This window comes from Mycteria americana, chromosome 9 (assembly GCF_035582795.1).
Source record: "Mycteria americana isolate JAX WOST 10 ecotype Jacksonville Zoo and Gardens chromosome 9, USCA_MyAme_1.0, whole genome shotgun sequence".
NCBI lineage: Eukaryota > Metazoa > Chordata > Aves > Ciconiiformes > Ciconiidae > Mycteria > Mycteria americana.
This window is the reverse complement of record NC_134373.1, coordinates 3,766,743-3,789,414: the sequence shown is the minus strand read 5'-3', so window position 1 is coordinate 3,789,414 and position 22,672 is coordinate 3,766,743. Positions and strand designations below refer to the sequence as shown.

Below are 22,672 nucleotides of genomic sequence, written 5' to 3'. Positions count from 1 at the left end.
GATAAATTGAAAAACAATCTAGCTTTGAACTTTTTCCTTTAAAAGGAGCATTACTTGTAATATATACACTAAACACATTCCTTTATCAAAAATGCATTAAGGCATGAAGGAATGGCTGGCAAATGCATATTTGAAGGCTGTTCACAGTAACACTCTAAGCCATCATCTGAAAACAATATAAAGAAAAGTTCTTCCCTTCTACCCTGCATTTGAACTCTATGGGAAGCTCTAAAATAATGCTCCATCCTCTGAGGTTTGTACTCCAGTGCTTTAAAGTCCATTTCATTCAGGCCTTGATCCAAGATACACTGAAGTCAGTAAAAAGACTTTAGTGCCTTTAATGGCTTTGGATCAGGGCCTTTATTGTTCTCTTAATAACAGGCAGCATCGAGGTACTAATGTTCTTAATCATTAAGTGGTCTTTTGTGAAGCTGTACTCAGGGGAACTGTAACACAACTCATCTACATTGGTTAAAACGAATCATTCCTCAAATACGAGTGAGCCAACAAGCAGTGGTTAACCAGCTTTGGTTGAGACTTTATAGAAGATGGGAGATGACTGTTTATTTAATGCTATGCTAGCTGTTTATATCTTCATATCCTACTCATTTTTACCTTCTCATTAATAGGATAAAATCTACCCCAGTTGTCTCTGGATATGCACATGGTACTTAAACAATGTTTCTTAGGATAAAGAAGCTTCCACAAGGATTTACATTACTTAAAGTGAGGAAGGATATAAACTTGGCTGCTTACTGTGTTAATGCTTTGGTAACAAGATACTTCATGAACACAGTGACCAGTAAAGTTTGGGCAAGAAAACATCAAGTGTTTATACAGCACTGGTTGTCTTTGATCCTCAGAGTAACTGTTTACCTCGACAGGACAAGGACACCGAATTAGCAACTAAAGTTTGCTGAAATTGTGTCAGCCACTTCTTTCAGACACAGAAAAAGCCCAATAAAGTATTTTTCATGAACGAATGATGATGAATGTGGCACTCACCGGCCTCCAGCGCAAAATGTACTTGGTGATGTGAGATCGTTCAGGAGCGTTCCACTGGATGGGGTGGGAGTTTGGCTGATTTGTACTCTCTGTGATGATCACCTGAACAGGCCCAGCTGACCCTGAAAAAAGAATTGCCATTTTTTACATACTGGGGATGCTTTTCTTCTGCCTTTGTTGTGGAGTCATCAAAAAGCAAGAAAGTTGTGTGGCTCAAATACCATTTCTATACATAGCAAATAAGTCATATTGTCTTTCTATCTGTAATGCTTCATTGTTCCTTAGAAAACTGATGAATTATAATGTATTCTGTGAGGGAGTTAACCCGTGCCGATTGGGTTAATTTCCTGTGAGTTATCAATGAAATAGAAAACTGGAGCAGTCTAGTATAGAAAAAGTCTGCAAAGCAAAGTTATATTGTTCAAAGAGAGGCAGCTTCTCAGCAACAGGCTGCTTTCATCAATTTTAATATCTGCTGCACTGGGAGCAGGGAAACAGATGAGAAATGTCTGCCCAATCCAGGTCTGATCTTGCAGCGTGGTGAGGGCAAATTCCTGATCCAACATTGAATACACCCTACAAAAAGACACTAATCTTTTACTATTTTACTAAATTTCTTCATCAGTTGATTTGAAGCACTGAATTTTCATGACTCTGTGGAGCGCTCTGCAGGCAGTGAGGCATGTCTTCTGCACACAAACCACACCAGAAGAGCTGGTGGAAGTCTTGAGACAAATCAGGCCCATAAACTCATGAAAATACAAGTTCAGCAGTGCTCTAATGCTTAAGACTACCAATTGCATTTAGCTAGATCAGGCTCAGGCATATTTTCTCCACAAAGCCCTCTAATAGAGAGGGGAAGGTTTTATGATCCCGTGGTTCTCCTTTCAGTCCTTCCCAGCCCTGCTGGGGAGGTTTCACTGAACACTCAGCAGCGCTGTGCTCGTGTTGGTTCTCAGAAAATCCCAGCAAAGAGCAGCCTGGAATCTGCAGGAAAGTGTCTTGTTTTAGCCATTAAATACCTTCACCCTCCCTGCACTCCCAACATTTCTAATTATCATTTATTTGGACAACTGTGTAACATATATACCTGCTCCATATTTAACGGGACTTCCAGGCAAACAAACCTGTGCGCACAGGCAGAAAATTTCAAAGCTCACCTAACCCCAAACCTACATTCAGAAACATTAGATTTGGTTTATTTACACATTTGCAGTCACTCTTGTGTCTAAAGAAGCCCAAAGCCCTGGTCTCCAGTCTGGAGGCATGCATATTTCACATAGCTCAGGGAGATGTTTGTTTAAGCGGTCTGACAGGAGTCAATGAAGCTCAGCAAGCCCTGGTAAGAAACTCAGGGGAAAAAAATGCCCAAAGAAGGCCTGCTTCCTATTCTTGCCCTCCTTTGTTCACTGCCCCAAAGAAAGGTAGTCCCTAGTTCTGCCTGCCAAGTATCCTATTCCCTTGTCTCTGGCTCACTAGCTGTATGGTCATGGATAGAAACGCGGTCAGTTCATCGACAACACTGCTGCGTATAGGTCAGGTTCAATAGGGTGCTGTTGCAAAGACCTTCTGTACGATGTGCGTGAAGCAAGTCACAGAGAAGAGGTACTCACCTTATTTATGTGAAGTATTTAGTTGCAACAGACTTCAGAGGGGCTAGTCCCCTTCTACGGCAGGGTCATCTATATTAAAACCTTCTTTCCGAATGAGCCTCACATTCCCTTTCTCTCTTTTCTTTCCGAATGAGCCTCACATTCCCTTTCTCTTACCTTGCAGGGCACTTAGGGTATAAATACATTGCAGCTACTAAGTGGACAGATGCTTCTTAACCTATCTTAATAGAAAAGCAGAGAATCAACTCAGCTTTGAAGCTGCTACATCCAATCTTTACCCAGTTCCTCCACATCTATGCTCAGAGGTGGGTTGGGGAACCAATGACTTGAGCATAGTCTTCTCCTTCTAACAGGGAAGCCACAACACAGCCTTAATATTTCATCTTATTCAGATTAAGACAGTGGTAGTTGCAACCTTAAACAGGAAAGTAGAGTTGTTCCCCATATCATTTTCTGTTCAGGGAACTGAAACAGAACAAGCCAACAAACAGGCATTGCCTGTCCCTATAAATTTTTCCTGGAACTGACTGAGCAAACACAAGTTCAAATATTTAATTTCTTCAGGGCACTGATCAGGAAAAAATGCTGCATTCCATGGTGGATTTTGCTTCTGTAGTGAGTGGAAGAGGAAAGACTACACATGTAAGAGTTTTAAGCAATAGAAACTGAAGGTTGCAGGTGTGATATCGCTAAATACCAAGAGGCAATGTAAACCCAAGTTGTTGTGTGAACTGATAGTCATTCTCTAAACTAACCCTGGCCTCAGGAATAGCTGTTAACAGCCTGGCCCTCTCTTTATAATCATGACACCAGGTTGTGTCTGCCAAGGCAGCAGGGGGGGAGGAATGGTTCTGTTTAAAAAGGAAACCAAAAGGAATAATGTACAGAAATCTGAACAGGTGACGGGTGGAAAGATTGCTTTCCTCATGTCTTACTCAGCAGATGAGTTAGTGATCTGTTGTGTTTCTTACCAGGATAGGTCTGCAGAGGCTGGCAATGCCATTCTCCAATACCATGACCATAGCAATAGCACTGGTATCTGACACCATGGACATACTTCTCCCATGAATCTCCTATTTGGTAAAAGGTACGGGTTTCCGAATCCTGGCACTGATCTAAAGGCACAAAAGAGAGAGTTAACCACTGCATGCTACTGAATCTGTAGTGAAAAATCTATGCTGAGCACAGAAGTCGTCAGTCATAAGAGACTTTTACACAAAGAAATGTAACATCAACGTTTGTTTGCAAATATAGTTACATAAAGAGAAAGTGGCAACAGAAATTGAATCCCAGATCAAGGTTCTTGATATATCACTGCGTGTGTTAAGTTAGATAGTAGGGGGCTAATTCAGCTTGATGCACTTCTTAAGATACTGTTAACTACAGGCCGTCCACCTGGCAAGCTTCCCAGGGAAGTCAATGGGGTGTTCCTTCAAGAAAGGATTTATTTTGAACTATCTATTGTGGGGCCCAATTCTGCTCCAGTCAACTAAGTTCGTCTCTCATCCAAAGCTACACCATGCTGCTTTCAAGGAATCAATGGCAAAATTCCTACTGGCTTCAGCAGAATTCAGTTATACTTTATAAGTCCAAAGTGACCCATTAATTTTCAGCAGTCTTTCCAGATTTACCATTGTATAAACCAAAGGAGGACAGATGAAATCCTGAAATGAGCTTAGCTAGTGTAAATACAACACAGTACCAGTGCTTCAGTACACCTTCTAGTCTGACCTCTGCCTGTGTTTCTGGCTCAATGGAAATTTTCAGTGAGAACTAGCATTACGCTTGCTTGGATAAACAGGAGCCTTGTTTAGAGAGAGCCAACAACATTAAACCGACTGCACCTTTACAGATAGCTGAAATCATCCCCCCTCCCCTTCTTTCAAAGCAGTAATTTTCAGGAGCTTTACAATCCAAGTTCCTCCAGTAAACCTGTACAGATATTACTGTAAATAAAGCAGAACTTAACCACTACTACTTTCTAATAGATTTTCTTGGCAATAGTTCGAAGTTCTCTTGGATTTAGTAATTGCAAACCAAACAGCCAGGTCTTATCTTCCAATCAAGGTTCACTAGGGAAGGGGGGGAGGCAGAAGAGATGAAACCTCCTCATTCCTGAAGAGAAGCATGGTGGTTTTAGCTAACCTCCAGAGTGCTATTAACACATATTCTCATCCTGAGCTTTCTCTCTTTGCCAGAACAAAGGGCAGCCAAAAAAAATCAATTTAGTCCAAGGTAAGTTAATATACACTTGGTGCTCCTTTCTCAGTTCAATGAGAAGACCTAAAGATTTTAGGACAGAGAAAGGAAAGAAAACTGATCCTACCATCAGTACCTAGCTGCATATTATCAGCGTTCAGTCCGAGTGCCCTGCTTGCTAGGCTGACAGCTCAGGTACCCAAATTCAGCCAAATCACTGCAGCCTGGGGCTAACATGCCCGGTTACCACAACCTGCTACATTTTAAGAGGTATGTTGCCACAATCCATTACTACTGCATCATCATCAGCTTCTTCTGTGGCATGTCTGATAACCCAAGCTTATCTCCTTAAAACGAGGAATCCCCTTTCACTTACCCTCCAGCAAATCCAGTGTTACTTCTACTTTTGCAGTTGTGCAATTCGAGGCAGAAAGTGGGCAAACACTGGGTCCAAATTCACACACCAGTTTCACCATACCGTAACCAGTTCCTACACAGCCACAGTCTGTGTTTAGCAAGCAGGAACAGCTGGTGACTTACCAACAGGATCGCATTTCCATCTCCCCCGGCCCTGGCCAAAGCATGTGCAGTTCAGCATGTGCCCCTCATCGTGACGCTTGTGGAAGGTCTGGTTCACATCATAGGTGATACCATCCACAATGCACTGGTCTGTTTGAGAAAGAGCAGAAACACTTTTGTCAGCAATAGCTCTAAGCGTTAAGACAAAATCCCTCTGCTTGGCACATTGTTCCCTCCTCTTGATCAGCTTACAGGGACTGACCATGACAAGCTCCATTCATGCAAAAGGGAGCCCTCCTGATATCTGTGACCATCACAGGTTAGTGCTGCATACGTACCGCTGCTCCCGAGCTCATTTATCAGCAGTGTGTAAATAAGCAACACTTGCAGAAAAGAGGTCTGTAGGACACAGTCCAAAGTACTATGCATTACTCAAACTAGAGAACTGCCTGGTTCTTCCTTGTGACATATTAAACATGTGAAAGAAAATCTAAAATAGCACACTGATTCTCTCACTACCTCCTCTTAGGAAGATCTAGACTGGAATACCTCGGTGAGCACTGTCTGAAATCACTAGAACTATGCAAGGAGAAAAGGGCTAATCCAAATTCATAAAGATACCACAAAGAGGTACAAACATCCTCATGATGTTATTCTGTACAAACATCCTCATGATGTTATTCTGCCAGGTATCTCTGCTACACTTTGTAGTAATGTGAAGACAGGAGCAAAGCTATTACACACCCAAGATGCTACTGGTACCTACTAATCTACTATTCTCTCAACACATAGTAACCAGATCCCATGCTTAAGTACAATGCTATCAGTCTATTAGGTTCAATGGCGACATGTCAATCTGTGATCTGGCCCAGAATTCCTCACGTCAGTCTAATCACAGCGAGGAGCAGAAAGACGAAACAAACAAGAAAACCACCCCAGAAGCATGTTGTTTTGTTAACTGGGACCCAAGAGACCCAAGTTCAGTTCCAGAGTCAATCACAGACCATCTGTCCTTGGGGAAGTGACTCAGTTAATCCCAGGCCTTCATTCCCCATCATACTTTCCCACACCATGGGCATGGCATCAGGATAAACCAAGCAGTGCTCAGACCCTCCCATGGGTGCTAAGGACCTTCTCTGGCTGCTATGTTTAAACAGCTCTACTTAGATAACCTTTGCCTTTTGAAAAAGCAAAGTATCTCTAACCCCCCTCATCAAGAAAGACCACTTTAACTCCAGAATGAAACTGCAGAGAACTAGCTGTGTATGTGGAAAAAGGCGTTTCACAGACCAGAATTTTTAGCAGTGCATTTCTCACTGTTCTGAAGTAAATGCATAAAAAAATCCCTCCCAAAGCCCTTGAGTGAGCCTTTCCCTATAAATTATATCCCATTTCAGCAGTGGTGTTAAGAGTCCTTTCTTGGCTGCTTGACAGCAACCCCCTGCCTTTTCCAGACACGAAGCCAATGCTGTGAGCTAGCTGTAGGATGATCGAATGTCTGTGCTTTTAAGTCTTCTTTTTTTGGTATTGCTTAAGCACTTCTCCACTTGGACTACTCTTATAAATAAGTAAATAAATAAAAGTAATCTCAGTGCTGTCCTGCCAACTTTTCATATAGATTAGCCAGCAAAGGGCTAATCCAGCACAGAGGAATTGAAAATTTCACTGCAGAACAATAAAACAGGACAGCTCTGCATTCAAACTTCAGACTAGTCTGGAGTTTTGTCTGTTCTTGAGAGGGGGAGGTGCCTCTGCTGAGCTTACAGTGTAAAGTCACAGTGGCGCTGATCCTAAATGTGGACAAAAGGAGGTAGGGATACCTCCTGATTAAGCTCATCAAGTTTTGCCCCTGCTTGCTAGCCTGCAAAGGCTGAAATAGTACTTTTCCAGCATGTAAACAAGACAGGAACTTCATGTAGTCCCTCTGATTCCCTTTCTACTCCAAAGAAAAGCTTGATAATACACAGTTCTTGAACCTGGGCTTGAACTCACAATGATGGAAAAGAAAACCAATTTCTCCCACCCCCCAAACACTTAGACTAAAGTGGGGATATCAACATGAAAATCAGTACCTCTGAGCTGGGAATAGGCAATGCAAGTCCATTCTCCACGGCCATTTCCTACACAAGTACATCTCATCATATGGCCCATGTCATGTTGTTTATCCCACTGGTCCCCAACACGGTACATGACACCATCGTTGGTTGTGCAGATTTCTTCATGGGCTGGTTGAGAAGAAAGCAAGAGGATACTTTATGTGGCTGGAATTAACAAGGTCTTGAGGGCTTAGACCATTTGCAATGTCCCTTCACACTGCGTAGTGGTTTCTGCATCTGCAGCTTTAGGCACCCACTCAATTTCGAATAGCATTTTTGCTGAGTGATGACATTCTCTAAGTGCAGATCCCTTGCAGGGGCTCATTCATTTTAATTTTCATTTGAAAGCTACTAGAAATAGCTTCTGTACAATGTCCAAGGGGTGCTGTGTGAAAGAATCAGTTCTTGTTGCATACATGCCTTTATATGAACATAGCCATTTGAAGACTCGTGTGTTCCAGAAGCTGTTTAAGGGCTCAGATGCTACATTGCCATTAGTTACAAAAGGCCTTTCATTTAAGAATTGGTAGTAACGTTACCTCCCACGTGTCCCCTCCTGACATCATGGAGACATGCCTGGGTTGTAGGAATGGACCACAATATTGATTTTGACATTACTGCCATTTTCAGGGTAACACACTGGTATTACAAGCACAGACTTATTCCTAACCGCAGATCGGGCAAGAGGAAGTGATGAGCCATGAAGGAGAAGCTTTGGCAGATGCAAGATGAAAACCTCACTTGCTATAAAGTGCTACAGTCCAATGCTCTCTAATGGATCTACACCAGTTTGCACCAGCTGAGAAGCGTGCCTACCACTGGCTTGTAGCAAAGGAGTAACAAAAATTGCCTTCTCCTGGCATTGCCTAAGTCTCTGCTAGAGGTGATCAGTGCAGAAAAAAGGACAAAACAAAACTTCAGAAATTCCTTAAAGCGTTTTGGGCTGGGATGCAGCTCATTGGAAGTCATCAATAACTGACCAACAACAGACAGCTATTTGCTTTCCAGCTCAAAGAAGCACTTATAGGTATTCCACAATCCCTTTATGGTTCTCAGCCTTACCAGCCATAGGGCAGAAACCAAATTTCTGGTCAGCGTCATAGTTCTCAGTGGTTCCACACCACTTCATGTTGTCTCTCCGTCCCTCAGAAGTACAGTCAGTGTAGTTGCGGTTGTTGTACAGGAACGGGAAGTGGCACAGAGCACCATTGGAATTGCCACCACGTGTCTGGACCAAAACTGTACAAAAGTGAAAAGAAAACAGATGCAAATCAAGCCTGCACTCTCCCTTAGCATGCAGGGAAGAGCTTGAAAAACAAACCACTAGCACTATTTTTTCCCCACGTGTACCCTGTATGTTATCTATGGGCCTCTTTTCTTGGGTTTAGTTATTTCAGATGTGGAAACATAAGCCTTGCACAAGGTCAATTCAGTTCAAACACTGCTTTGGAAGGAGTTGTGGGGCCAGCCATGGGAATTCCTGAGGAACAGGGAAAACCAAAGCTTACTGTGTTTGGTTGTAGACCCTTTGTGGCAAGGCCCAGGGAATCAAATAAACTCACAGTTCTCAGCATACCTGTATTACTTCACTGAGGCTATTACCTAGTTGTGCCCTTTGGCTTAAAGTAAAGCCTTAGTCCTCAGGAAAGGGTTACAATTCAGTTATGTACAACAGGACAAGTCAAAACCTCCCTGCAGGGTGGAAGCTTCATGTTTTGCAAGCAGTAGTGGAAAGAGGGCTGTAATCTACCTGAACTACTCACCTCTTGAGCAACTCTGTTTTACAAATAATGGAGAACAAGGAGGCATTTGTTGAGGCTTTTCTATATTAATATTTCTCATTACCCACAGTACATCACAAGAAGCCTCACTAAAACAAGAATGTGTGTGTGGATGGGGACAGTGGGTTTTTTTGTTTTGGGTTGTTTGGGTTTTTTTAATACAAGAAGGAATATTGTATACACTGCAGAGAAAGGCTTGACTTTTATCAGAAAAAACAACTGAGGAAAAAACAACAGAGTAAAGAAAAAAAAAATCTACGCAGATTAAGAAGTATTTTCCTGTGGGAATGTGAAAAATTCTCTCCAAGGTCAGGTCCCTGAGAAGCTGCCTGGATGCTGTTCCATGGACATCTGATGGGCTTTCCAGGAAGTGCAACCACACAGGTAGATCTGTGCTGTGAAGAGAACACTGACCATCCGCAGACAAGAGGGAATGCTGCTGCATTAGTCATGCCCCAGCTCTTGATCAGTCTTCACAAATCACATTAAGATTACTGCTATATATGGCAACCTGGCTAGATAGTCAGGATGAGGGAGTGACAGAGGACTGCACAAACTGTACTCCATGGATATCCTCCTCTTCGCAGCCTAATATGGGCATTGCTCTAGCAACTCAGTCAAGCAAAGGCAAAGTCTAAGTATCCTTTGGGCCAAAGCTCTATCCTGACAAGGTACTCCTGTTCTAAGGTCAGCTCAGCAGAGAGAGAACAGGACTCAAAGGCTACACCTGTATCACCCTGAGCACTCTCCAAAGATGCCAAGATCACAAAAGTGCCCTGACTCCAGGCAGCCCTCCATTCACAGACCCGCTTGCTGTTGAGACGTGCCTAGAGTCCCTCCAGACTACCGGAACTGTTCAGGCAGCCTGTCCCTATGTTCCTTGTTCCTTGCTCCTTCCTCCATCTGTGCATGAGGGCCATGTGCATGTGAAGATCCTCTGAGAAGAACTTACCGTTCCGTTCGGTACAGAAGGAGTATCTCCTGTCCTGCTCAAAGTTGGAAGTGGTGCTGCACCAGAGGTGCCCATCTGTGCGGCCTTCAGTGGTGCAGGAATAGAAAGTCCTCCCATCGTAGGTGAAAGGCAGAACACAAGGTTCTCCATCAGAATTGCCACCATATGTTTGGGTCACAGCTTTAAAACAAGCAAATCACAGCATTAGACTCTGGCTTAAAGCAACCCCCAAATCTTAGAGCTCTAAACCAGCAATAGAGCCCCTGGACCAAGGCACTGGCTGATGTGAACCCACACTGACTGCCATGGACCTGGGCCAATACACACCAACAGACCACAGCCCTGCAGCCATGTCATTCTGTTACATTCTTTTCCAAACGTATATTATTGCAGCTCGGTTTGAATAAAGTTATTAATGCTGCTCCCCAGGGGCTGTTTTCCCTCAGCAGGTTATATATAACTCACTGGGAAATGTTTCTGCCCTACGGAACCAGACTTCAAATAACCAAAACAACTATTTCTTCACCCCTTGCACCTTTCCTCCAATATGCCTTCTTCAGAAGACATTTCTAAGACACACACACACAAAAGGATTCTACTTCAAAATTAAACTGCAGGGCATTGCCAAAGACTTCACTGGACTGAACAGGCGCTAACACAAACTCATACCTATTTCCTGGCAGCTGACTCCATTGCCCAGGCAGGTACAAAGCATTTGCTGGCTGCCCTGTGTCTTGAGCCACTGCATACCCACAGAGTACACCACTCCGTTATCAGTTATGCACTGGCCATATGGCTGAGGCTGGGGCTGCTGAGGCTGGGGCTGGTACAACGCAGTCTGCACATTCGTGAAGCTAGGAGAGCCAGATCCTGCACCAGAACACAGGAGAGAAGTGAGATGTTACATGCAAAGCTAAAGAACAGAATGCTTCAATTAAATGATGAGATAATAAAACCTTAGGCACTCCACTAGATCAAAGGCACGACTCTCTTAGCTTCCCTAGACGTATTTTAATTATTCCACTTAGCAAACTTCAAAATTAAACGAACAACTCCCAGTTCTGCTAACGATAGCCTCTGGTTTCTACCACTCTAGAGTGGCTTTAGAAAGGATTAAAAGTGTCAACTGCTTTTCACAGGAGTTGTTTAATAACAATTTTTTGGGAAAAAAAATTTTTAGCTGAAGGAAATCTAGAATAGAAAAGTCAAGACCAGTGACAAGACAATAAAAACCCACCAAGGAAGTAAGGAGATAAGGCAAAAAGGATTAATTCTGAATTTTTCAGAAAAGAAAAATAAAATACAAATGTATTCATTTACTCTGGAATTTTTAAACTTTGAATCAAAGGGTTTGGTCCATTATCATTTGGAATAAAATTGAAAGACAAAGAGGCTTGTTGTGTACATTACAGAAATTTTTGCTGATGATTCCCACAGGAATATCCACAAATTCAGCTCTGCTGAAATAAGGGAAATACTGCCAGGGAAAAATACTGGCACCTTTGAAGCTATGTGCATTTTGAAGTTTAGATCTTCTGAGAGTTTGAAATTAACCTGCTGGTACCGAACAGTTAAAGGTCATTTACCAAGAAAAATTTAGTGTAGGTACTGCAGGAAAACAGAGAAGTTTTACTTTGCATTCACCAAAAGGAAACATAGATCCTTGAAATGGCAAAAAAGAATTTAGAAGCTAAAGACTTTAACAAACCTTGGGCAAAAAAATATATGCTACCTATAAACTAGGTAATATTTCATACCAAAATTACAAACTATCTAATGCACATGTATTAAATAGCATCGTATACATTCCTTGACATTTCTAGTTTTTAAAGCTCAGCCATTAGTAGTTGTATTTATCTTGTCAAAGAAACCAGATGGTCTCAGTGGAGTTTAAATTAAGGACATTTCAACAAAGTTACCCTAAGGCGAATACATAAAGTTCAAATACTAATGTGAAGTGCCATGCTTCCAAGACAAAGCTAGTAGATAGTTCCTGTGAATGCACGGCTCTAGATGTGATTTACTGCACTGTGATTGTGCAGGCAATCACATCTGTATAGGCAAGCCTCATTTCTGCACGGAAACAAGGTATAAATTAACCTTATCTACACATGCACGGACAAGGAGCATCTCCTGAACTCTGACCCTCTTTGTTGACGATCTTTCCCTGGCAAGACCCCTAGATGCCTAAATTAGGATGGCACAATTCAGCACCAAGCGCTAACCATTCAAAATGGGCCATTCCTTGACCCTTCCCTTCCCTTACACACTATGATGTCCCACTTACCAGTGCTAGTCGTATGCAGGGATGTGTGTCTTTCGCATTTCCATTCACCTCTGCCATTACCGGTACAGATGCACTGAAGCAAGTTTCCACGGTTATCCTTCTTGCTCCAGGTGTCTCCAATTCTGTAGGAAGTCTTGGTGTCATGGTCATTGCACCTGTCTGTATAAGGAACATGACTGTTAGTTATTTCTGCATTGGACAGCTTCACCGTGCAATTTACAGTACTGAACCACCAACACTATCAAACAAGGGGATAGTTTAAAGCCTTTATTGAGAGCCCACCTCATTTTCTGCAGCCCACTATTACAAGTCCTGTATGCTCTAAAGCCTGCATTAAACTGCATAGACTGAGAGCATCTGAAAATCCTGATGCCTTAGTCTAAGGGAAAATTCCCATTTATTTCCAGAACTGCGATTTCACTTTGTAGCCATTGTCAAAATTAGCATCATAACACTCCCAGTGTGAACATGGTAAGCTATGTTCAAAATCAATGTGAAAAAGCACATTCTGGACTGAAAACATTCCTGCTAGTTACTTTTAAAGCTATTTTAAGCCCATTCTGTCTATCATACACCTTTAAAGCTTAAACTTGTTTTAATGTCCTTTTTTTTGTTTGTCTGGGGTTTTTTGGTTTGTTTTTTGTTTGTTGTTTTTTTTTTAAAGCAGAAGTCTTTGTAGCTGCGTCATTTCATACTATACACAGGGCACAGTTCAAGTTCGGTGCTCTACTTCAGCTGGAAGAAACTAAAACCTGTGTGAGGGCAATATGTTAAATTCCATTTCTTCCAAAAGAAGTGTGCATGAAGCTCCAGTAAAGTTAATATAAGCTACTCATGTCATACCAGGAACATTAGACTTTCTAAATCTCCCTGTTGTCTTTAATAACCCACAGCCCCGATGAATTGAGTAAATGGGTTCAAAGGACAGCATAAAAAACTACTTTTGTCTGGATGCCAGATCCACATGGATTAACTAGTTCTTCTTCCATTACAACATTTTACCTTCTTATTCAAAGGCAACTTGATACAGTGGCTCAAATACAATCACGGATCAATGAACATGGATTTATGAAGAACTGTGGAAGGACATGTGCATCATGCCAGATTGCCACTGAAAGAGCACACGGGATAGAATATGAATGTGGAAAACATATTACTAATTCACAGTAGTTACAATGACCAAAAACTGAGTATTTGCCAGAAGAGTGGTAAATTGGTGAAGTATTCATAATGTAATTTGGCAAATGTGAAAAAAATCTGTCTTATGGACACTCAGTTTCTCAAGTTAGACAATGAAAAGCTGAAATGTTCCCCAAGAAATCAGCTGTGATTCTGGAAAACGCTGGCCTACTTTGTGGGCTACAGCTATTGTTTTACATAAATAAATTTCAATTTCTCTGTTTTACATAAATAAATTTCAATTTCTCTGTTTGACTACATTTGAAAAACAAAATGAAAAATGAACATTTTATTGCAATTTCCCCTACAATACAACAACGCAGACCTGAGTTATGGGAGGAAAGATACTGCCAAATCATTTTTATTAGTAACAACTCCTCCAAAATTCACAAACAACACATTCTGTTTTAGTCATTCCTATTTGGCAGTTAATGATTTTTCCCCATGTGCTTTTAACAGATTTAATATTGTCAAGGCTGGTTTGATTTTTACAGCTTATTTTTTGACCAGGTCTCTCTAGATCTTCAGTTTTAATCGCAACCCTCCTTAGTGTTTTAGTTGTTTACAGGTCTGCTGTTTGTATCAGCAGAAAGCCATTATCTGTGTGCCCTGAGGCAACTGAACATGAGGCAATTTAAAGGCTAGAGAAGAGTTTCTCAAACCTTGCATAACAAAGGTGTAAGGTACAAAGTTAAATTTTCTTGAGGCAACTGGTGTAAACTGTGATAGCTCCACAATAGAGCTTGCTCCTAACGAAACTGGAGCAGAAGGTAGACAAACAAGCGAGATTTTGGATTTTAAAAGCCCTGTTTGCTTTGCAAATACAAATAAAATGGGATATTTACAGTAATGTCCTTCAATGACTTAAAAACTAAAAAAGTCACCTGCACTGGTGAAGCAGGATTACGCTGAAGACAAAATGGTGGGAAAAACTAACAAGCGAGATGGGAGAGCAGACAAAACAAACCCTGTTTTAGCTAACATATATTAAACAGTAATGAAGAGAAAAAGTAAGAAGACATTTTAACCTGGCAGATCCTGCTGTTGGAGCAGGTAACTATTTCTCTTTAAAAGCACCTAATTCTCCCTCAGGAGGCTACTTTAAAAAAACAGGAACGGAGATATTAGGCCAAACTCTCCACCATTTTGCAGACCAAGCAATTCCCCTGACTTCCTGAGGGATGCACGACTGTGACTCAGCTGGCCTGTGGATTTCTTAAACCTTTTTCTCTAAAGCAGGTTAAAACCCCAAATAATCCAGCCATTCTGTCACCAGCACAGATCACCAGCTCTCCCACATGTCCCCAGATTGCAAATGGCAACCGGGACACACAAATGTTCCCCTCTCACCTCAGAGGGGTCTGTTTCCCACCCCTTCTCAGGCGACGGCCATCCCTCTAAAACTACTGTCGCTTGCAACAGGGCAGAAAAAGAAATACCTTTTCTTTTTGACGCAAGACAGATTTGAAAAATAAGTAAGATAAATACAATGGAGCAGCCGGCGGGTGCCAGGCCAGCACTTACTTCTGGAGGTGCAGGTGATGCGGCCGCTGCCCTCCCCCAGGCAGGTGCAGTCCACCATCATCCAGCCCTGGTAGGGCTTCTCCCAGGTCTCGCCGACCACGTAGGATGTCCCGGCCGTGTTGTCGTAGCATCGCTCAGCTGTGAGAGAGAAGGGGATAAGAGTCTGCGCAGGGCTATCCCACACGGAGACGCCTCAGGGAAGACAAGGAGGAAGAGGCCATACACCCTGATAGAGCCTGGGGAGAAGAAGGGAGCTGCCACCTACCCACGGGCTTGCAGGTCCACTCGCCCTTCCCGTTGCCCAGGCACACGCACTCCAGCATGTAGCCACCAGTCTCGTGGGGCCGGCGCCAGGTATCACCAATCTTGTAGGACTGGCCACCCTCATGGCAGCGATCTGCAGCGGGAGAGAGGGGAGCTGAGGTGAGGGACCACGCCGGGGACAGCATCGTGGGGACAAGGTAAGGGCCACCCGGCCAGGGGCAAAGGGGGTCAGTGAGGGTGGAGATGGGGGGCAGTGAGGAGAAGGAGTGGGGGAGGCCATGGTCACCTCCTCTTCCAGCCTGCAAAATGGCACCTGCCATTTTCCATTGGTACCTGCTGTTTTCTGAGCCTCCCAGGCCGTCCTATCTACTCAGCTAACCCCCTCCGGGTTTCAAACCACAGCTGAGACCTGGCCAGTGAGAGGGGAACACTGGGGCCTGAGGACATGTTGTTTCTCCCTCAGGCCCTGCTCACAGCCTGAGGGCTGGTGAGGCAGGGTTTGCCTCCATCTTGTTCTGAGGTGGCGCTGCTTGGGCCTCTCCCTGGCCATCCCTATATAGCATGAGGGACATGGTGGCCAGGCCAGCATGTGGAGAATAAGGAGGTGCTTGGTGTGACACCCTGGTGGGACATCAGTCCTCTTGGGTTTGGAATTCCCAGCCCGCCAGTGCCCCACAGCCCTGAGGCAGGCCAGACCCACCACTTGGCCCAGGCTCAGGGAGGGAAACATGGTGAAGGGCAGTTGGCAAACACAGGGTCTTCTTCCAAGGAAGAGAGGAGAAACACACATCTGGTCATTTATTAGGAGCCACTAAAATGTTTTGTTGGCTCATTTATGGAAGCAAGAAATCTAAGAGTTATGAAGATTGATTCAAAGCCAGTTGCAGTCAATGAGACTCTCCAGTGAGCTCTAAACCAGGCTGATGACGAGGAAGTGAGACTGCTCTTATGTTTGCAATTTCCTTACTGACTCTTTCTTTTCTTACAATACTTATCATCCCTGCCCAATAAAATGCCATTAAATTCAGAAGGGCTTCAGCTCTACTTGTTAGATTCAATGCATTTCTTTTTCCATGCTATAATGACAGCTGGCTTCCGAGTCCTCTGTGGCAATGCTACTGGCATCAGCATGTGTGTCTTAAGAACTTGGATACTTTTAAGAACAAGACTTTTCTCAAAAGGTGCCTCAGGGACTTTGAAATCTCAGTCTAAAAGTCCTGACACACAGTGATCTTCATCTGTGCTCACAGATTATGAACTGAAGGGAAATTGTGAACAATTCAGTGACTCAATAAGGAAAGGATTTCCAGACTGACACAGAGACGTGAAAGGGAAAGGTGGGGAGAAAGGACCAAGGGAAGAGAGCAAGGAACAAGAGGAAATTGTGGGGCAGGCTGGTGAAAAAGGAGTTGCAGAAACACATTCAGTTGGTGTCTGGATATCAAATCCCAGTCCTCTCAGGGATTAGTGTCAGCATGACATTTCTGAAGGCCAGAGGGACTGGCTCACAGGCAGTAAATATTCATAGTAGTCCCATTAATGCTGATGGTGTTATTCTGACTCACCAGCTGCAGAGCAGACCCTCACTCTTTTTTCCAGTCAAAAAACAACTTTCATAAATGCACCTGTGAAGGTGTAACACACTCTTGTATACAGTAAATGTACTAACCTGTATGGTAGGACACTAACAGAAATTTTTGGCCTATGTTTTTACACATAGCACTTTAGCTCTTAAAGAAAAGAGGAATTTGGTCGTGCAAATGCACATACATGGGGCAAGGACCTTCAATTCCAAGATTTTAACGGGCTTTGGATTAACACCCCCAACTCTAGCTAATGGGCATTGGGAATATTGTGTAAGTTGCTCTGGAAAATATGACACTAAGGAACAATAGCTGTAGTAATAGGCTCTTAGTTACATACTGGCAATGGTGCAGCTGATTCTCCCACGTCCAGCTCCAATGCAAGTACAGTCCCAGATCATGGAGTCCTTGGGGCGCTCGTATGTCTCTCCTACTCGGTAAGTGGATCCAGTGTATTTATCAAAGCAAGTCTCTTCAGCTACAAGGGGAGAAAAATCAGCTATCATGTAACTATGCCAGTAACATGTACAGTCAAGAGAAACACACATTCCTCGCTTCCTCACATGGATGCTCTTTATTTCTGGGGAAAAATGCGTATCAGTCTCCTCTTCCTTCCTGGGATGGAACAGCAGAGAGGAAGTTGGGTGAAATTCACCCCCCTCAAGGTCCCCATGATGCTGAATAACCTCGCCTTCCCTCCAGCAGTGAGCCTGAAGTGGAGCATGGCATGTGGACATGCATGCCTTGAAAGGATGGATCCCAGTTGTTTGAAGTGCAACAGTACAGAAGACAGGAGGGAGCAAACATCCCCTAGAAGCTGTGTGCTTTGTCATGCTAATCCTCCTCATTCTGAGCCAGCAAAAAAATTAAGTATATTAATCCCAAATTCGACAGCAGTCCCACCAAAGTCAACAGCACTACTTTTTGAATTGTTCACACTCGTGCATGAGCAAGTGATTACAGAATGGTTGTCAGTGCTGCCACCAGAATTGAGATCCGCAACAGAACAACCTTCTTCACTGCTGGACAGATAAAGTTAACTGTGCCATAAGGGAAACTTGGTGTTGGATTGCGAAACTGTAAAACTTGGGAATCCCTGCAGGGGAAGGAAAGCTAGATTAAACCCTCTTTTATGGAGGAGTAAGGGGACTGAGTACTCCTTAAAATACTCTAGCCGTGAGGCAGGCAGCACACAAGCCTTGCAAACCAGATTGCTGGGACGCTCCCATCTGTCTTACATGAACGCTGTCAGACAGGAACCAGTTTTTCCTCTCTTATATCTCCAGAGCAACATAAAGGCATATGGCAAACCAGTGGCTTCAGACCAATAAATACAGATAGATCACGCCTGATTATCTAAACTACATTGTATCCCAGAGAGACACATCTTCCAGCAGACGTTGCATTTAAAGTTCTTTCTGTCACCTAAACTTTTTCTGCAGAAGACTAAACAATCTCATTTTACACTCAATTATAGAAAGCTCACAGCACGGCTGGGGGGCTGTGGAAAGTTGTAAGTTGAAATATTTTTAAACAAGCTGACGACACTGCACAGCTATGAAAAGTTGGGGTGAAGCAATCAAACAGCACAGAGCCAGAGCTGCAAAGTGACTCCAGATTTGAACTTCCCCGTGCGAGTCCAGGAGTCAGTTCAGTTCATTATAAAGAAGAGGTTGGCTCCAAAATTAACGTTTAGATCCAATCCTCCAGAGAGATGAGTGATGTTTGGCTCAGGGTTCTGGTGGCAGGCCCATCGCTAATGAAAAGCATTTCTTAAAATCCCAAGCCAGATCTTCAATGTAATTGAGTGTAGATCCGTTACTGACCCTGAGTACCAAACTTCAGCTGAGAAAACCCGGTCTGCCAGTTATAACTCGCTACACGGCTTAGGTTACTCGGCATCAAAAACCATTCTGGGGTCTTGATGCAGACAAAATTAAGACCACCAACTTACGTTCAGGCTTGCTTTCGCAGTTAAACCCTCTGCTTCCACCATAGCAGGTACAGACCAGCGTGTTTCCCAGGTAAATGCGCTCCCACTGCTCGTTTATCTGATAGTAATTTCCATTGTCAAAGCAGGTCTCTGGGGGGGAGAGAGGAGGAGGAGGGAGGAAGCAGAGGGGGAAGAGAGAGAAAAGTTTGGAGTTACCGAGGGCAGAGGCAGGGAGGGAAGGGGCACGGCACAGGCAAACCGTGCCTGCAGCGGGCACCGGCTGCCGTGCCGCCGCCTCGCACGTGTGCGGGTCCCGCCGAGCCCGAGGGCCAGCAAAGGGCCGAGCTGCGGAGCCCGAGGGAGAGAAGCAGCCACCCGGAGGGGTCACTCAGCGGGGCCGGGGCTCCGGCTCCCGCCGCGCTCCAGGGGCTCGGGCACCGCTCGCGTCCCGCCCGCGCTGCGGAGGGGCCGGGCCGAGCCCTCCGCCCTGCCCTGCCCTGCCCGCGGGACCCCATCCCGGCGCGGTACTCACGCTTGCCCTGCGCGGGGGTGCCCTGAGGTACCGAGGTGGTCTGCGCCTGCCGCCGGCTCTTGCCGCCGCCTCCGCGGCGCTGTCCGCCACCCCCCGCCGCTGCAGCCCCCAGGCAGAGGGCGAGCAGCGCCAGCCGCCACACGGCGCGGCCCGGCATCCTGGCACGGCACGGCACGGCACGGCACGGCACGGCACGGCACGGCACGGCACGGCACGGCACGGCACGGCACGGCACGGCACGGCACGGCACGGCACGGCCGCTCGCAAGCAGCCCGACAGACGGGACAGCGGCGCCGCCCGGGCGCTATATAGGGCGGGCGGCGCGGGGAGGGGGCGGCCGCCGCCGCCCCGGCGCCCATTGGCCTCGGCGCCGCCGGGGGCCGGGTGGGGGCCGCCGCCGCCCCGCCGAGCGCAGCCGGCCCGGCCCGGCCGCCACAAAGGGCCGAGCCGAGCGAGCTGAGCCGAGCCGAGCCGGGCGGGGCGGGGGCTGCGAACGGTGGGCAGCGCGGGGAGCCCGGCCGGGGTGAGCGGCCCGGCCCCGCAAGGAGAGCGGGCTGGAAGGCAGTCGTGCCATTTTGTGGAACATTTGGCTTAACAAAATGGCTTTTTTGGGGAGAGACAAACTTTTCTTTTTCCTTTGAGCAACGCTGCCTGTAAGCTGACACCGCTCCATTCAGGAGAAATAATGTTCTGCACAGGGGAGAAAGTGAGGCGTAACATATGTGTGCAGGTTGGAAATAGGAAACCCTAAGTGATGTTTTATCTACTGCTGGTGACTCAAGGTTAAAATCTTCCACACCTCACTTGGCAAAAACGGTGTGGTTACATTCCGTTCAAAATAAATTTAATCGCCTCTTTCTCTGACTTTATTTCTTGCTGTCCAAAATCAATTCTGAGAACAAAAGATAAGTGGAAAAAGAAATGCTAGGCTTTGAACCCCTTTTAAGTATACAGGATCTTCGGCGTGATGATCTAATGCGATCCTGCTGTATACAACTTTTGTCATCCTCTTTTCCCCTGTCTTCCTCCCATAGCTGTCTCTGCTGCTTTGTGGGGGGTCTCTTTTCCCTAATTTGAAGGAATACTGCAAAGCAGAGAGCGTGCACTGTAATTGTGACTCTCGAGCAGGAAGCTGCTAGTGAGCAAAGCACAGCGTTCCCCGTTCTGGACCACCACTCAAGTTCAGATCGTACAGGAAGGTCGTGTTGCTAACCATTTTCATGCCTCTCATGTCTTGGCAAAGGGATTATTAATCTAAAAGTCTGCTGTGGTTCCTGACCTATTAAAGCAACTCTTCAGACAAACGTGAGTGTGAAGTAGTCTACGGTGTTTCCAAACGTCTTAAGCTGAACATCCACAGGTCTCCATAAGAGTTCTTCAGCAAGTTGAGCACCAAGCTCTAGTTCCACTTACTGCAAACCAGTTGTATTATCTTTACTGAAATGCAAGCAGTAATATCTCACTTGGGATGAAGACTCTTTCAGTAGACAGTGTACAGATCCAGCACATGCTTTGTTCTGGGAAAGCACGTAGTTGTGATGTCAGGTATCTGTTTTCAAAGAAATTTCTATTCCTCTGTATGAGGAATGCCCACAGATATATTAACACAAGTTTCCCTGCTGAAAACTTACTGGAAATTGAAACCTGACCTGGCAATTGAGGTGAGCTGTGGTGAGCTAATTCCCATCTTTCCTAATTTTTATTTTTAGACCTACTGCGCTGCTTTTTTTTTTGAGTTACCAGACACACATTATCCCTCAAAATAATCACAGAACTAAGGTGGCTGTAGCGAGGGAGAGCATTAGCTTTTGAAGCGGGACACATCATCATAAACGAGCAAATATCCCGTTTCTTAAAATGAGAACCTGCTTTCAGAAAGTGTTCCTGCTTTTCTGAGACCTAAGATCTGAAGTGTTATCCTCAAATTCCAGTGTACAACATATCTGGAATTCTCTGATAAAAGCAAAGTGAAAAGCACATTGTCAGAAAATGATGCTGTATGACCATTTATAACTGGGATGTGCTTTACCTAGCCTGCTCCAAAGGAAGCATTACTGAGTGGAAACCAGCAGGAAAGAAGTTTTCCCTCTAGGAAATACATATGTGCAATGAGGAGGCAATTTTAGGTCATTTTTCCAGTTACTGTGTATAGGTCTTGGTCAAATTTTCAATTTCTTTTGCACAGTATGCAGTGTAGCACTGCTTCTGCACAGTGCTTGCTTCTGCATACCCTTCCAGTGAGTGTGTGAACAGGTCCTGCTGCTGCTAGAAGCTGCTAATTAAGCTCAATTGAAATGGAAAAGGAAAGGGTAATGAGGAGTCTTCAAGTACAGGAGGATTATGAGAAATAAAAATTGCTAGGGGGAACCTGCTTAAAATGTCAGAGCTAAATACAGGTAATCCATCAGGAACAGGCTATGGTGGAATAAGCAAGCATGAGGAAGCAACCAGCAGTCCTGTGGAGCGAGAGCCCGTGGGTCCTATATGCTGTGCAAGCACAGCCGAAGAGTGCTCCAGGGAGTTTATAACCTCTGTAGGTCTAGATACATAGTACCTCCCAGCTCTCTGCAGGCATTAGAGGAGGAGAGTCCCTGCTCCCAAGAAATAAGACTTTCAGTGCATTTCCAGGACGCTGCTTTTAGTGACCCCCATTTCCAGCATGCTGCTTTTAGCGACTGTTTTAAAATAGCATTTAAAAGGTTTATATGCTGGATATACTCCCCATGAAGGCTAAATGATCAACATTGACCTCATTTATGTCTGCTTCAAGTCCAGTTCATGTAATTTTGCGTTGCACTTAGATCTTCAAGGACAGTATAAGTATTTACACAAAACTGAAAATGGAATTAAGTCTGAAAATTGAATGAGAAATACAGTGTTAGCAAGTGTGTGATTGTGTGTTGATGCTGTCCACAGCATTAGTTACACAAATACAGGGACAAATGTAAGATTCTTGTTTAAGAAAACATTACTGGAAGCACGCAAAACAAAATGATAATTTTCAACGATGCTCAAATTAGTTTCTTGCATAGCCATCATTTATTAGCAGCCAGAAATAATCTTACGAGTCGTATTTCAACAAAATTTGGAACAGCCTGGTTTCACTTCTAAAGGAAGCTCTGACAGTAATTATGACACTAACATGTAGTAATTATTATATTGCATGCTGTTAGACTTTCTGAGATGTCTCTTACTTATTTCGGGA

General features: G+C 44.5%; 1 protein-coding gene across 4 annotated transcripts in view; it reads right to left on the bottom strand.

Annotated features, from left to right (window-relative positions):
• The window catches only part of FN1 (fibronectin 1), a 54,784-nt gene extending 35,060 nt beyond the window's left edge, over nt 1–19,724 (bottom strand). For 2 of the 4 annotated variants that reach the window (XM_075511269.1, XM_075511271.1), the window contains exons 1-13: nt 19,468–19,724; nt 18,957–19,085; nt 17,343–17,480; nt 15,421–15,552; nt 15,156–15,293; nt 12,453–12,611; nt 10,835–11,035; nt 10,166–10,345; nt 8,495–8,671; nt 7,409–7,561; nt 5,358–5,486; nt 3,590–3,733; nt 1,006–1,127 (exon numbers count right to left, since the gene is read on the bottom strand). In XM_075511269.1, coding sequence (XP_075367384.1) covers nt 1,006–1,127; nt 3,590–3,733; nt 5,358–5,486; nt 7,409–7,561; nt 8,495–8,671; nt 10,166–10,345; nt 10,835–11,035; nt 12,453–12,611; nt 15,156–15,293; nt 15,421–15,552; nt 17,343–17,480; nt 18,957–19,085; nt 19,468–19,624 — 1,959 coding nt within the window. In that variant the 5' untranslated portion in view covers nt 19,625–19,724. The remainder of the gene's footprint in view (nt 1–1,005; nt 1,128–3,589; nt 3,734–5,357; nt 5,487–7,408; nt 7,562–8,494; nt 8,672–10,165; nt 10,346–10,834; nt 11,036–12,452; nt 12,612–15,155; nt 15,294–15,420; nt 15,553–17,342; nt 17,481–18,956; nt 19,086–19,467) is intronic. The other 2 variants (XM_075511268.1, XM_075511270.1) reach the window with 1 other exon arrangement.
• Between the last annotated feature and the right edge of the window lie 2,948 nt (nt 19,725–22,672).